A 15,765-nucleotide genomic window follows, 5' to 3' on the forward strand; every position below is an offset into this window, starting at 1 on the left:
CCGCGGCTCATGCGCGGTGCACCGAGGCTTGTTTCACATCTGTAACAACAGGTGAATTGGGCTTTTTATTCTCTCCTTTCGTGCCCCCTTGAGGAGCTTGCCGCGGCCGGGGGTGGTCAGCGCGAGGAGGGACCCGGGTCCGACCGTCGGCTCGGCGGAGAGTGGGGCGGAGAAGCGGGCGGGCCCGAGGAGCAGGCCGGGCATCCTAGGCCTGCCCGGGAAGCCGGCCGGGCCGATCGTGGGCAGCCAGGCCTCGGCCTGCCGTTGCCATGGAGCCGGGGCGGGGGCGGGAGCCAGTCAGGTCCGCTGGGGCCGGCTTGGTAGCCAGGGGCTCCGCGGGGGCCGCGGGAGAGGCCTCTTCATTGGCGCAACGACGCCTCCGCCTCAGGGGATGCTCCATTTCCCGAGGCAGGGCCTGCAGAGAGCCCCCGGAGTTCCCTGGGACCTTTGTCTGCCCCCCATGCGGCCTGCACTGTTCGTCCAAAGGAAGGCTTGGTGCATTCTGGCCCCCCTGGTTGGCCCCCTTTTGCACCGACCTTGTCACTGGGGGAGGCCAAGGGGTGAGGTGTTCTTTGTTTGCTGGTGGTGCCTTGTCCCATTTCGCAGGAGAGGATCTAAAGCACGTTGGGTTCTTTGTTTGCAGTGAACTGGAGTCCCAGGGGTCCTCAGAACCCCCAAGTTAAGAGTATGGCGACATCATGCTGTCTAGCTAGTACTCTTGTAGCAACGTTGGTCTTCTTAATTGTGATTTTGCAAGGCACAGGTTGTCCCACTTTGCACCCCCAGTCCACAGGGTTTTGCCATACACTGTAGCAGGTGGACCGCAGATGGCAACCTGTTTTTGGTTGCAACTTACTGGCCAGTCTGATGCAGATTCTTAGAAGGGAATGATCCCACTGTCATTGTGGATGCTGACCACATCTTATAATTTACACTTAAATCTTGGAGTTTTGCAGTTTCCAGGAGGAAAGACTCTTCCTGGTATAGTTTTTTTTTGTTGTTTTTTGCTTTTTTTTGTATTTAGGATAGTGCTCTGTGTAGCTGTTTAAGGAGCAAGAGATACATCCTTTGCTGCATTTAAAAACCTGTGTAGGGTATCCCTTTACCTCTAAAAGATTTTTACTCTCCATGTGTTTTAACTTATGTGGCTGTGGTCCAAAGTTTATCAGTTGGGCACTTCTTGGGCCTTTCACTTTCGAAGCTGTCACTGTTAAGTATTATTTCAAAGACTGACCCATGGGACATCTAGGCAACAGCATGATATCATGGAAATTAGGAGAGTAGTGTAGTATAAACTAGGAAAGCTTTGGAGCCCAGTCCCGAACTATAGATTTCCATCCTGCCTGAGGCAGCTACAGGATCTTGGGCAAATTGTGTAACCTTCTCCGGGAAAGAATTCCTACCTCACTGGGTGGTTGCATAGGTTAAGTGAGATAAGGTCTCTGGAAGTTTTCAGTAAACTAAAAATGGTATTCAACATCGAGTTCTTTTCCCAACCTGGAAGAGCTGCTTTATCTACCTTAAATAGGTTCATATTATAGTCAGGATGGGAGTAGAAGTCAGAACTGCAGCAAGTTGTGCTCCGGGCTTGGAGAAAATACTTTCAGAACTAAAAGCACGTCTACTGTGAGATCTTTTTCTTGGTATCTTACAGATGCTGAGGTCGGGCAGCTCACACTTTGATGGGTGTAGCGTGGGTCACGGCAGGTCCTGAAGGGAGGCCAGTGTGTCTAGTGTGTGTGTTTCATGCCACTAACAAAACTTGTCCTTGTTGTCAGAGTTAGTAAATGAATTTCAATGATCCGGAACCACTTTCTTTTCCTGCGGGGGCCATCTCTTTAGTGACCCAGCATTGTCCTTCCCAGGAGGAGGCCCAGCCTCGTGATGAGGAATAGTAAGGAGAGAATTCAGCTCCAGTTCAAAAGCCTACAAAATCTGAGACTTTCACTGCTCTTGTAAGGTAAGTTGATTTAGCCATGCACACAAAGCAGTGGTGGATCGCTCAGCCACACTGCAAAGCAAAAGGCATGCTATTAAATTCATTTGTGACTGTCTTGGAAGAAGGGTATCATTTTAATTAGCCATTATGGAAGCTCTCTGGCCTTGAATCATCTCATAGTGACTTTACCTGGAATTAAATGGTGTTTCATTATGCAAGAAATCTTGATATAATATTATTTTACTTGTCTCTAAATTATTTTAGAAAAACTTTGTACTGTGGAGGTTTCCAACATAATACTGTATTACAAAGAAGGCATCTTTCTTTTGGATCTCTATGAAATGTTCTAGAACTCTGGAAAATGTCTCTAAAAGATCCTACCTTGAATATCATACTATATTTTTAAGTCTGATACAAGAAAAGGAGGTATTATATGATATGTTATATAAGATAGTGTTGGCATAGAGAGGATTGGAGACTTTAAAAGCAAAACCAAGGGTCTATTTACAAGCAAATTCTAATTTCTTAGCAAGAAAATATTGTTTCATAAATAATCACTTAGGTGTTTTAGATTTTATAATATTCAGATTTTCTTTAAAATTAGAATCTCAAATTACAACTTTTTTTTTTTAGATAGAAGGAGTCTATAGAATGTAATTTCTTAAAGTAAATTGAATCATTGTTGATATTGTATTGAAGTTTTCTCTCTGAGCTACCATATCCTATCGGCTGAAATTTCCGGCATCCCTGGGGGAGAGGAGGCCATCAGGGCAGACCTGCTATGGACCTGAAAGATTCGGCCCCAGGTCAGCCCTCCACCCCCCACTGTCCCACGATTGAGTCTGAGAGGGAATAGCTGTCAGGAGCAGGAGTGTAGGCCCCATAAAACTCCTAGGAAAGTTGTACATTATCCTGATTTACTAAAGCACTGTGTAGATGTTTTTAAAATGAGGCCACATAATGTTATTGCACCAACCCCGGAGTACTGCATTACTAAAAACATCTATAAGTCTGAGTTTGTTTTTTAAAATAAAATGGTTAAACCAGAGGTGTTACTTATTTGTGTTTTTTTAAGTCTCTAGGTAGATTCCTTAGTTGAATGTACTGATGAGCAAAATGCACCTAAATTTTTGGCCAACAGTTGAACTTAATATTTGTTATTTCATAGAGATTCTGCCATAAAAAGTTTTTTATCTTGAATCACTATTGTTACTGTTTGATAGTGTAGTCAACGTCCCATTACTAGGTGCTTTACTAGGTTTTGTGAAAGCCCAGTAAACCAGTTGGTCCTTAAGGCAGTCATCAGTCCCCTTTTCCTGATGCCACCTGAGAAAAGGGGTCCATGTAGAATTTCATTTCTTCCTAGAAGTCCCAAGAAAACTGCAAATATTCCGATGAGGTGGAAATCTACGTCTCTCACGATGAAACACATCGCCTTCTGTTTAGCAGGGTTCAGGGAGTTTAGGCCAGAGAAGAGAGCTCTCAGTTAGAAAGAAGCAAAGATATGTAATTACTCTAGAGTGGAGGTGGCCCTTCCATCCTTGAGATTGGGAGCAACAGTTGGGGCTCATTAGCGATGAGCTTCATTTTTCTCGTCTCCTGGACAGTGTTCTCTGTGTTATTGAAGTCTTCTCTGTGGGTTCCTGGACCCGGCATATTAACCATTGCTTCTCGGCCATCCTTCTCTTTAGGATTCCAGCTTTCCCTCCTGGCCAGAAATGTTCAGCCTGGACTCATTCAGAAAAGGTAAGAATGTCACCATGCTTGCGACCTCGTGCTTTTCCTCCCTGTGATGGGCATCTGTGAAAACCCCTCACCGGTGTGTTGTCCTTGGACCCCTCCTTTGGATGACTTTCCAGAGTTCTTCCTTAGCTTTCCTCTTGCATGGCATTCATAACCTGTGCCGCCCCCCCGCCCAGGGCTTGGTGTACATTTGCCACCCTCCCCATGGAATGCCCTCTCCCATGCAGTCACTGCTTGTTGAAATCCTTCCAATTTTGCTAGGCCAATGTTTTATACCATTTCCTCCATGAACCTTTTTTGATTCTGTCAACCAAATGCAATCTCACTTCTCTCTGACTTTCCCCAGCACCATATCTGTAGTTTCTGATGCTTAGTCTACTCCGAATTAAATACTGTACCACTAGATTGGAAGCTCCCTGCAGCCAGGACCTATCATGCTCTTATCATCCATGGTACCTGGAATAGCATTTTGCACATGGTAGGCCTCAGTAAATGCTGGTGGAACTGAATTGAGTCATTGTTTTATTACTGGGCATAGAAGCTGTGGCAAGTCTTTAAATCAGTACCCTCCAGCAGATGGGGCAAGAGGGTTGCACAAGCAGTGCAGAACTGAGCCACAGTGGCAGGGCTGTAGGGTAGCATCCAAGAGCTGCTTACAGGAAGTGATGTAGCTGGTGAGGACTTCAGGGACCAGATCTTGGAGGGCTTTGTATGTCTTAGACAGACCCCTGATTTTTCTCCTTTAAGGAAATAAAGAATAAAAGGCCCGTCATTTGTATTAGAGCTGACTGTGAGGCTCCTGTCTGAGCACATTTTACAAATCAATCAGAATGAAAGGCCTTCCATAACTGCAGTGGTGTCTCTTCTCCAAGTTATGTTCCTACAGGCCTGGCTGACTGGTACCCTGTGTAACCCACTGAATGGGGCCGGAACGAGGGCTGGCTGTCCCAGGGCTCACTGCAGCCTATTCCTGCCTCCTTGTTTGTCTTCAGCCTCTCCATCTGTGTTCCTATTGCATGAAGAAATTAATCTCTATTATCCTGGTTTTGTGGGATAACTGTGTCTGACAAAGAAAACATTGAACTTAGTATGGACAGCACATCTTGAGCTGAAAATTAAGTATGCTTAATTGCTTTGTGTTTACCTGCCAATCAGTGGGCTTTGTTGTCCACATTGTAGAAATTGGATGGAAACAGGTTCCTCATGGTGAGAGCTTCTCTGACATAACAGCACTGATTTTGTAAAGAAATGGAGGCCCAATGAAATCATGAGCCTCCTTTTTCCTGTGATAGGGAGATGATACTAGGCGAGAGAGTTTGGAGCAAAATTCCTTTATGGCTTTTGTGATTTTACTTTCTAGGCTGGGGATTGATTTGCTCGAAAAGTTTCCCATCAGGGTGACCTCATTAGCACTCAAGTTCAGTGGGAGGCAAACACCCAGTTCTCATGGCAGGTTGGCCCTGGCTGGGGATGGCTGAGCATGTGCCTCTCTGTGTCTCCATTTCCCGTGGTGTAAGTGGGCCAGATCGTAGTACCTGTCTCCAAGGGTCGTTCCAAGGATCCGATGGGCTAATGCACGTAAGGAGCTTAGAACAGGCCCCGGCACCTGGTAAACTCACAAGCCGTGTTAGTAATTAAGTAGCTTCAGGACTAATACAGTCTTGTTTGCGGCCTTGCTTTCCACATAGGTAAGTGTCATATTCTTACCAACAACCATTTTATGCTTGGGGGTCTGAGGGAAAACCACTAACCAGGAAGTCACCGCCTTGAATATTTTCCTTCAGGAGAAACTGTCTTTTCACGGTTTCCTGACTATAAGGCTGAATGCCCTTTCCTGTCCTCGGAATGCTGATGTCACTTGTGATTTGCACCATGACCTTGGTAATTGGTCATGGGTGGCCTTGTGACACTTTTATTGTTCTGTGGGATTGTTCTGTATCTCTCATGGAGTTTTTACATGTTTCTTTGTTCTTCACGATGAGATTACGAACTCCCTAGGGTGTCATGAGTCTTGAGAGGAAACGTAATGTGGCTTCTGAGTCATACTGGCTGGGTTTTGAATCTGGTCCCCACTAACACTAGCAAGGTGTGAACTCACCCAATCCTGTTTCCCAGTGCCTGTCATTAGGGGTAGAGCGAAGAGTAGAGATGATGTAGAAAAGCACTTGGCTCTGGTCTGTCCCCAGCCCCTAGTCTTGGGTTGGCAGGTCCTTGATACATTCGAGTAGTTCGCTTTATTTGGGGTACAGACCGGAGCTGATGTTTTGCTGGAGAGTGACAGCCTGGCCTCGGCATGCAGTTTGCTGTGTGGCTGCATGATTGAGCGCCTGCTGCATATGGGACACTAGGGTGGAGACAACTATGTTTCAGAGATGCCTCCTTGTAGGTGCTCAGGGGCTCACGGTCTCAGTGAGATGGACCATTTATTGATTCTGATGGTGACGGCCAAAGCAATTCCCTATGGCAACCATCTTTTCTATTATGTAATTCAACTGAGCTGCCAACAGCTCCCAACCAGAATACTTATATGCCTGGTAAATGACCTGTTACTTCCTTTGCCAGCATCTTAACATAGGTTTCTCGTCTCTCAGCTGTAATGCCATCAGAATCAGGCCAAAGAGAGCAAGCTGAGTCTTTTACAGGCAGCATACAACTGAAAAACACTGGATCAACAGCGGTTTGTTCAGCTCCACGGTCAGAAGAAGGATCAGTGATGTTGCTGTGGGATTTGAACAACTTTGCCCCAACTACCGAGAACGCTTGATGATGAGATCATCGATAATCATCAAATCATTTATTCTTTTTTAAATCCAGCATCCCTGGATATGAATGAGGACCCTCCTCAACCAGGAACAGGGAGGTTGAGCTGGCCATTTCCAACCTTACTTTCAATGGAATTAGTTCCAAGTTAAACCTTGATCGTAGGCACTTTATTCCAGAAGACCCTACAGGCATTTCTGCTATAACACTATATGTGTTTTCTGCAAAATCACACACCTATAACATTATAAGAGGCTTATGGGAAAAATAGAATCGAGGCGATTACCACTGCAACTTTATGAACAGAGTACGACAGAAGCAATCATCGGTGCCTGGGGAGATGCTTTGGACCACCGAAGCAGGCAGCTCAGTGCGATGCCGAACGCGTCCAGAGCATGCTGACGAGAACAGAGCTGGCAGTGGCTGTGGCAGCGCAGGTGGAAGTGCAGCTCTGAGCCAGTGCGGCTTCCGTTAGGGAGTGTGGGAGAGGAGGGCCCGAGCCCAAGAGTTCGCTCATTTCCCCCAACATTTTATTAAAATTTTCAAAAATTCTGAAATATTGAGGAAATTGTATCATGAACCCCTGTGTCTACCACCTTGATTCTCTACAGGCACTCCGTTTTAGTTTTTTTATAAATATAGCTGAAAGGGTTTTTTCTTTTCATGCTGAAAATTATAGTTCTCCTGCTTTTTCGGATCCCTTGCCTTGGAAAAAGTACACTTGAACCAGGGCTTCTTGTTTTCCTGCTGTCATTCCCCTATTTACCAATTGGACATGAGCTAATTTGCAGGATAAAAATGGGCATCAGTTGTAGCAGAGCAGGCTGCTTCTCGAGTGTGTGTGTCCCTGTTCCTCTCCCGCCTCATTTATGACCCCAAAACCAGTGGGCCAAAGAGAGCAGAGAGCTCATGCACCTTTTCCCCAGACCAGTGAGTCTCTGACGTTCTCACCATTTGTGTGGTTTCGAAGACCTTAAACCTTTCTTACCCATAGAAGGTTCAGTGAGTGTCTTAATTTTAGCTTATGTATATCGAAATTTTGAGACTTCTTAAAATGTACCATATACGTTACTGATGAGTAGTATTTAGTCTCTATTTGAATAGAGATACTTGGAATGGCAAATCATTAACTTTAGGAAAGGGAGCAGGCTGCTGAGTGTGGAGCAGGTCTTGGCTCCTGGGGAGGACCCCAAGTCTCTTGCCCAGTTCTTAGAGAGAAAGAATAATTTGAGATCTCGTGGCTGAAGTGGCTATCTGGGGAACCCAGAGCAGATACAGGGATAGCTACCATACGTGGAAGACATAAGGGGTAGATCCCAGGGGATTTACGTGGCATTATGGCTTTTCAGTTTTCAACTGTTGTCCTATCTTATTTGCACAGCTCAAGACTATAGAGAAGCACATGGGGTGGGTTAAACTCATAGAGGGTGGCCAAAGGACAGTAGGAAGACTTCTTTGAGAGCTAAGGAGGGAACTCGACAGGGCACTCATGTATCATGTCGACATAAAACAACCGCCTTCTTTCTGTTTGGCATCGGTGACACTTCCTCAGAATCCGTGACTGGCTGCACATGTTGGCCAGCAACCCTGCTGCGCAGAGCCGCTCACAGGTGCTCCGGGACGAGTTTGCCCAGGGGTCTGTACCTAAGGGGTGAGAACACACCGCCCTGATACCCTCTCTCTTTCCCCAGATCGGGCCCAGCACAGGCAGCGTCAGTGCAAACTTCCCCCACCCCGCCTTCCACCCATGTGTGTCAACCCTGCCCCTGGAGGGACCATCTCTCGAGGTAAGGGAGGAGCCTGGCCTCCAGCACCAGCTTGGCCTAGGGTCTGTGGGGAGGTGGGCAGCAGCGGGAGCCCGGGCGCCAGGCCCATGGGCCTCTGGAAGGCAAATGAGGAGGAATGGGGTTAGCAGAGCAGGTGGAGCCCTCAAGGTGAGGTCGTTGGGAAGGGCCTGGGTCATTTCATGATCCTTAGCCACGTGGCTTAGACCCTCTGGTCTCCCTGGGCCTCCTCGTGTAACCAGGAATGAAGGCCGGGCTCAGTCTGGGTGTTCAGCCCCAACGCAGACAGTCTGTGGGGTTTGGGTCTCCAGGCAGCCCCTGGCCCAGGAGGCTTAGAAGGTGTAGGGCGCTCGTCCCGGGGCCCGAGCAGTGAGCCCTTTCTCGGCCCAGTGCCTTCCATCTGGGAGGCTTCGGGGATGCCTGGCAAATCACTTCCCTGCCTCCTCCCAGCACCTCAAAGCACTTTACTGACATTAAAATCTGCCTCTCAGTCTGTTTGGCAAGGTAGGCTCTCCTTGTGATCGGGAAGGATGTCAGCCTTCAGACAGGTGATAGTACACCTCGGGTCCCACTGATACCCAGGGACAGGCCCAGCCATAGGACCCAGGGAAGCCTCTCTGCCCCTGAGCGTCTCCTGTCCTCCCTCAGATGGAGATCTCTCCCAGGTCTGCCCAAACCAGTGATTCTGATGGCCTCTTTCTTGTCCTGACAGCTGCCTTTCTCTGCCCTGCTGGCTGCCTGTTCACACCCCTCCCCCAGCTGCCTAGCGGAAGGACACTATTTTAGGTCATAGGGTCTTTGCCTCATGTGGAGACAACATATCCCCTTTAAGCTCTGTCTGTAAAGTGCTTTGAAGGTCAAATGTTCAGGAAGGGTGCGGGGGGCACAGAGCACCTCGGCTGCTGCAGCTCACGCAGCCGCCATGTCCCCTGCGGTTTGCACGTGCACCGCTCTCCTGCTGCAGTGGTCGTGACTATGGCCAGCAGGATAGAAATAAGTACTTCCGGTCCCTCTGACCATTTGACTTAGGTGTTAAAGAAATGCCACCCCTTGCCATTGCCAAAACAAGAGTTGATTGCCCTTTTTTTTTTCTTTCTTAAAATGCCCTGTAACTCGAAAAGGCTGAACGTTAACATTTCCAACATGGCAGGTGAGTGGCTCTGAGAGTGTCAGACGTGCTTTGGCTAAGCTTAAAGATGGTTAGTTGGGATTAACCAGGCAGCACGGGTAGGCAGTGCCTCCTTGAGCACATGAGAGGAGAAGGGGGCCGCCCTTGGGAGGGGCCACTGCTCCTGGTGGGGAGGCCCAACAGGCCCCACTCTGTCTTCCCAGAGGGGCACAGACGCTGAGTCTGTCTCCTCACAGCTACACCCCCAGAGGCATCCGTGGGTGTATGCATCTTTGCCTTTCCCTCTCTCTGCCCTATCTTCCTCCCTCCCTGCTCCCCCGCTCAGCTAGAAGCGTCCTTGTCTCTTTTCATCATAACAGAAGCAACAGATCTCTTCGTCCACATGATCGTAGGACCTTTCTGCCATGTTTTCTGATTCCCTAGAACAGCAGTCCCCAACCTTTTCGGCACCAGGGACTGGTGTTCCTATGAAAATCTAATGCCTGATGACCTGAGGTGGAGCTGAGGCGGTGATGCTAGTGCTGGGGAGCGGCTGCAAACACAGATGAAGCTTCGCTCGCTCATCTGCTGCTCACCTGCTGTCCAGCCCAGTTCCTAACAGGCCACGGACCAGTACTGGTCTGTGGCCCAGGAGTTAGAGACCCCTGCCCTAGAGGCTTCGGTGGTGCCTCTGCTCTTAGGAAGGAAGTATATGGCAGACAGTCTCTCAGGTATTCAAATAGGAAAACAACACTCAGAAAATCGTGGCCACTTGAATAGGTGACAGTACCTGTCACAGTCAGGTTTGGAATTGGAAAAAACTATCACCTTCTTTCCTAGTCTCCTCCTCTTCTCCAACTCTACTGCCATCCTCTGTCCAAGGCTTCTTTCCAAGGTAAAGGATGAATAAACTAAGAAACTCGCCTCTAAGCCTCCCCTGTGAATCTTCCCACCTACCCAGATCTGAGACAGAGCTCTGGAAAGCAACGTGCACCAACACCTGGCAGGATCCAAGGGGGCCACAGGACTGATCTTTCCTGTCCATTCTCTCAGGCAGATGTCCCCTCCTCTCGGTGGTTTACCTCAAGGGACCTTGTGGCTTACGTATGTGAACAGGAAAGCCATGAGGACAGGTAGGGGGATCAGGGTGGCCACCTGGCCCTGTAGCTCCCCTTTCCTGTTGCCAACCAGGTGGACCATTTCTTGCCATTTTGACCATCCTTAAAAATATCTAACTATGGTTGAGTAAGTTGGCAAATGTTGGCTGAGACCCTGGTTTCTCCAGGTGTCAGGGGTCCCTCTCGCTTCCCCTCTGGAAATTCTCTGGTCTACCCAAAGTCGGGACTGTCTCGGGCTCCCTCCCATTGCCTTTTCCTGGGGCCTCCAAAGTTTAAGACCCTAAAACATCCTCCTACGTATTCAGCAGATCCTTTACACCTTAATTCCTGCAGCTAGATGTCAATGTTTAGCACAGTTAGTACCAGATGATGTGTTCCACCCCGAAGTGAATGGAGAGATCTCTGAGCTGGGAACCCTTCCTTTTCTCAGAACTTTCCTTCTTTTTCACAGGCAAAGGAATCAACACTCTCTCCCCCAAGAAGAGAGTGGAGAAGGCTTAATGTTGGTGGAAAGGAAGGGGGGTACACCTGAGCCCTTCTTTCTTCAAGGTCCTCTAAAGCAGGAGTTGGCAAACTTTCTTTAAGGGTCAGAGAGTAAATATTCTAGGCTCTGTGGGCCATATGGTTTCTCTTGCAGCAACTTAACTCTGCCATTGTCGCATGAAAGCCGTAATACATAATACTTAAATTCCAAAAAACAAATACATAATACTTTATTCCAAAAAACGTTATTTATAAAAACGGGCAGTGGGCAGATTTGGTCCACAGGCTATAGTTTGGCAACCCCTGCTCTAGACCAAGGGGAGGAGGATCACAGTACTGGAAGGGTTCCAAGAGCTGGTCTAAGAATTGTCCTCAATTTATAAGTGGCAGTGAAGTTCGGAGAGGTGAAATATTTGCTCAAGGTGACACCAGCTGTTAGAGCCCAGATGAAGTAAATGAAATAGGAAAAGGGGACAGGGAGCTCCCTGAGAATCAACTATTTGGTCAGCATCACCTGATGCTTTTTTTTAACCTAAAGTTTCAAACACGTGTTTGAAGTATGTTTTCTAAAATGGAGAAAATAGTATAATGAACCCCTATGTACCTGTAACCCAGCTTGAGCAAGTGACTCATGGCCAGTCCCTCCCCTTTGGCCCCTTTGGGAGCAGATCCATGAAACCATTGCATTTCCACCTTAGCCTGACTCCGTGGCTGTCACAGCAGAGTGCCAAACTAGGGCTTCCTGAAGCACTGTGCCGGGCCCGGGCCCTGGCTCTTTTTGTCCAGGTGTTGTCTCCAGCTTTCAGACACCACAGTTTTTAAAACTTGGCCTCAGTCCTTGACTCCACTAGCAAACTTGGTAAGCTTCTGGATTCTTTTGAAGGAATTTGGGCTGCTAACCCTTGAAAACTACTCCTGAAGCTGGGTGGATGCCTCAGCTTTTGGCTAGTTGGAGAATCGCGTTCTGCCCCAAGGGTCTTGCCATCCCAATGTGGATGATCTGGGCAGGGGGCTTTGATACAGATGGGTGTCCCCCGTGAGGTCACATCAGTGCTGCCAAGGCTGTCTTTCATTTTGCTCCTTTCCGGATAAAAACCCACTAAGGAGAGAATGGAGGAGTGGAGCTGAAGCTGCCACATCCTGCCTTGGTCTGTCTCTAAGGGATCTGGCCCTGTTGTCTCAGACCTCAGGGTAGGGTCTTCTGTCACAGAGCACTGCAGAGCTGCCTCCCGAACATTCTTGTTTTATCTTAACCATAGCCATGCCAGATGAATAGAGCCTGTTTGTCCTAATTTTCCCAATTGACGACATTGCCCAAGGGTCACAGCTGGTAAGTGGTAGAGCTGGGACTAAGCCTAAGTATTAGCACTCAGATCCTATGTTGTTGCCATAAGCCAGTGGTTCTCACAGTGTTAACTTTGGGAACTTGTTAAAAATGCAGGTTCTTGAGTCTCGCTCCAGACATAACGAATCAGAAACTCTAGAAGTGGTTCCTAGTAATGCTTTAATAAGCTCTCCAGGGGATCATCAGTGTCATCTAGAATGAAAAAACACACGAAACCTCCCAGCTTACTCAACTGCACTGCCAGCCTCTGACCAAGGCCTCCTTCAAAGTGACAGACCAAGGCCCCCTTGCCCCTTGCTGTCATTTTACTACTCCAGCATGCGGATTCAGTCTGATTTCCAGCTGACCCAAAGCCCTACTCCTCAGCACCGTAACAGGCAGAAGAGGAATGAGCCTGGCTAGAACCCAGGCATAGCAGTTTGGAAAACAGAACCCCATCTGGCTTTCAAACAAGGACAGAACAGCAGCCTCAGACTCTCACTGCTGGACCAGCTCAGTTCTTGGGCACAGTGTCCAAGCAGGGTATCTTTCACCCCTGACTCCAGTGCCAGGCAGTAAATCTGGTCTATTTATGTTCAAGAGCTCTTCCCTGTCCTGGCTCCAGATTCTTCACCAGCTTTACTTTGTAAACCATTCAATGAGATGAGGTGCCCCAGTTTAGCAGTTATCTTCTGGGTGGCCTTGGAGTGCAAGCCAATTTGCCAGGGCACCCGAGAGGTATTTAGCAGCAATGGGTAGGACCTGGAGGGAACATCTGGTTTCCTTGCATGTATATTGAACTAGGCCTGCAGTACTTACCCCCCAAATCTCATTTCCTCTTCCTGCCACAGATTCAGATAACGAGTCTGTGGGTTTACATTTACTGAGAGTGATTTCCGCAGGGTCCGAGCCCGGGGATGGACTGCAGCCTGGGGTGCTGGAGGCCCTGGGCTGTGTTAGGCGAGAACCTGGCTGCTGGGGCTGTCTTGGCTCAGCTCCCCTTCTCCTGGGTCCGCCCGTCCAGCAGGGGGCGCGCGAGCCGCCTTTCTGCGCTGTCCCCGGCTCTGGGCCCGCGGGGGCCGGCGGGAGCGCGATGGCGGCCGCCAGGAGGTTCATGGCGCTGGCCGCCGGCGTCTCTCCGCGTCTGCGGCCGCCCGGTCCCCGTGCCGCCGGGCGACAGGGACGCTCGCGCGGCTTCTCATCAGGCTGCGCCCGCCCTGAGCGCACCAAGGAGGCCGCCGAGGCCGAGGCAGGGGGGGCCCCCTGCAGGCCTGAGGAAGGCGACGGAAGCATGGTGAACGGTGAGGGCAGTGGCGAGGGCGGCCGGGCGGTGACGCCTTTGACTCCTGGGAATGGCAGAGTTAGGGGCGCGGGCCGGGGTCGGGCCTGGCGGGCTAGCCCACTCTCCGATGGTGGCCGGGACCGCCATCCCTAGCGAGCCACAACCCTGCTCTTCTAAAGCTCAGTGTGGCACAGGCCCAAATGGACCCCGAGCGTGGAGGTTCTAGGACTGGAGACCCTGCACCTGGCAAGAACAGGTGAGAGGTGCAGGACCTCGAGAGAGTGAGAGAAATGTAAACCGTCTAACTCCTTCAATGATATGTGGTCAGTGGTTAGAGCATCGAGGCTAAGCACATCCTCACCAGTGCGGGAAACACCCCAAAATACATCTTGGGACTTCAGGATCTCAGATAGAGACAAAATGATTGCCCTGATGGGACCCCAGCGCTGTCCCTCCTGAAGAGTGCAAGGAATGAAACTGGTGAGCATCCCTGCCCGTCAGGGGTGGCTAGAGAGCTGGCCTCTGCGTGTCCTGTAGAGCTGGAGGGGGTACCCGCACACGTCTCTTTATACCTGTAGGTCTAGTGGCTGCTTAAAGTTAGGTTCTCTGTGGGATCAAACCCTCATGAACCTACTTAGGTAGTTCTTTCTTGACTGCTTGGTTCTTAGTTGCTTAAAAAGTTATCATTTAGAGGGAGCCAGAGCCAGACGGAATCCGCCTTGGTCAGTGGCACAGGGGTCTGCCCTGAGGAAGCAGCCTCAGCCCAGGCAGCAGGGTTACATTAGAACTCCTGGAGGAGTCTTTTCAAAGTACAGAGCTTTCCCCAACATCACCACTATTTTCAAGTGCACTGTAGGGATTGCGGTGTCTGTCCAGGGCTGTGGAAAAGCTCCCCAGGTGATTTATGATTGATTTGTGCAGGTGCACATGGGTGTGTCTGTACCCTCTACGAGGTTCCTTTTTGGAGCTGGTTTCAAGTTGAAGATAATGCTAGAGACTGGCCGGAGAATGAAAGGCTTCTCATCTCCTCCACAGGTCTCGGACCATGCGTTTCTTGAAGGGCTACTGTGGTGCTCTGGGGCCTTTACTTCTGTTTTTAGCCTCTCCCAGCAGCTTCTTTGTGGTCTCGCTAAGCCCTGTGTCTGGCACAAGCTGCCTTTAGGTAGATAACTCACTCGTTTGTGCTCCGGGATTGATTGGTCCAAGTAAAAACAGTGAGGTACCTCTCGTGTCTGATGCCTCCCGCCACACGCCACAACTTGACTCCAGAGAACTTGGGGAAGGAATAGTTCACACTTGTGTCTCAGCTAATCAGTGTCCCTACACATAATCTAACTCTAGGGAGGCCTTTTGCAGAGTGCTGAAGTAGAGCTAAGAGCTGGGGCCTGGTATTCAGATTCTGGAGCCAATCCTCCCTTTTGTGTGTCTTTTATTTTAGGAAGGGTCTCGCAGTGTCTTTGATCTCCAGTTTGTGTGTCTGGTGGATTTTTGTTTTGTTTTGTGCTTTCCTCCAGACATCAGAATAGAGGGTTTATTGCCCGTTAGGCTTCTGTAGCAGATGTGTTAAGTCGGGAGCTTGGGGCGGGAAGAGGATGCTGGCTGGTTACCCGCTCGGCTGTGTAGGTCACTGGGACGCTCCTTCAGGAGATGGTCACGCAAGTGGGTCTAACCCCACGTTTCCTTTGTAGACCCCGAAGCCATCCTCCCTCCTTTTCTAAGATGGTCCCGGGTGGTTTAGGGTCACGAGCCAACATCCTCAGTATGAGGCCCAGGATTTCTCTGAGGCACACACCCCATGGACTTTTCGAAGAAGAAAACAACTGTAATTCTTTTGTTCTTATTTTCTTAGCTTCTAGGGACCTATTAAAAGAGTTCCCACAGCCCAAAAACCTTCTCAACAGTGTGATTGGAAGAGCCCTTGGCATCTCACATGCAAAAGACAAACTGGTCTACGTGCACACGAATGGACCGAAGAAAAAGGTAACTCTGCTGGTGGCGGGGGACATGTCAGTCCTGCTCTCAGGAAGGAGATTGGCTGTCCTTTCCTGCCTCAGATTTCTTTGTCAAGGAGGCCATTTCTGAATGGAAAACGGTCAGCAGAGAGCCTCAGAGCAAAGCTAGGTTTGAAGAAAAGCCTGGTTTAGGGCAAGAGAATGCAGGGCAGGTGAGGTGAGGAGTTCTCATCTTGTGTCACGGCCCCCGCCGGTGACTGGTACTGCGGGGG

General features: G+C 49.4%; 1 protein-coding gene across 11 annotated transcripts in view; it reads left to right on the plus strand.

Annotated features, from left to right (window-relative positions):
- Positions 1-15,765, plus strand: part of DHX30 (DExH-box helicase 30) — a 28,586-nt gene continuing 12,821 nt past the window's right edge. For 2 of the 11 annotated variants that reach the window (XM_025048906.1, XM_025048914.1), the window contains exons 1-2: positions 13,322-13,560; positions 15,391-15,521. In XM_025048906.1, the coding sequence (XP_024904674.1) occupies positions 13,353-13,560; positions 15,391-15,521 (339 nt within the window). In that variant the 5' untranslated portion in view covers positions 13,322-13,352. Of the gene's footprint in view, positions 52-1,778; positions 1,961-2,638; positions 2,746-3,630; positions 3,686-8,133; positions 8,230-9,347; positions 9,377-13,321; positions 13,561-15,390; positions 15,522-15,765 lie in introns of those variants that run through there. The other 9 variants (XM_025048907.1, XM_025048908.1, XM_025048909.1 and 6 more) reach the window with 9 other exon arrangements.

This window comes from Pteropus alecto, unplaced genomic scaffold, assembly GCF_000325575.1.
Source record: "Pteropus alecto unplaced genomic scaffold, ASM32557v1 scaffold156, whole genome shotgun sequence".
In the NCBI taxonomy this organism is placed as follows: Eukaryota; Metazoa; Chordata; class Mammalia; order Chiroptera; family Pteropodidae; genus Pteropus; species Pteropus alecto.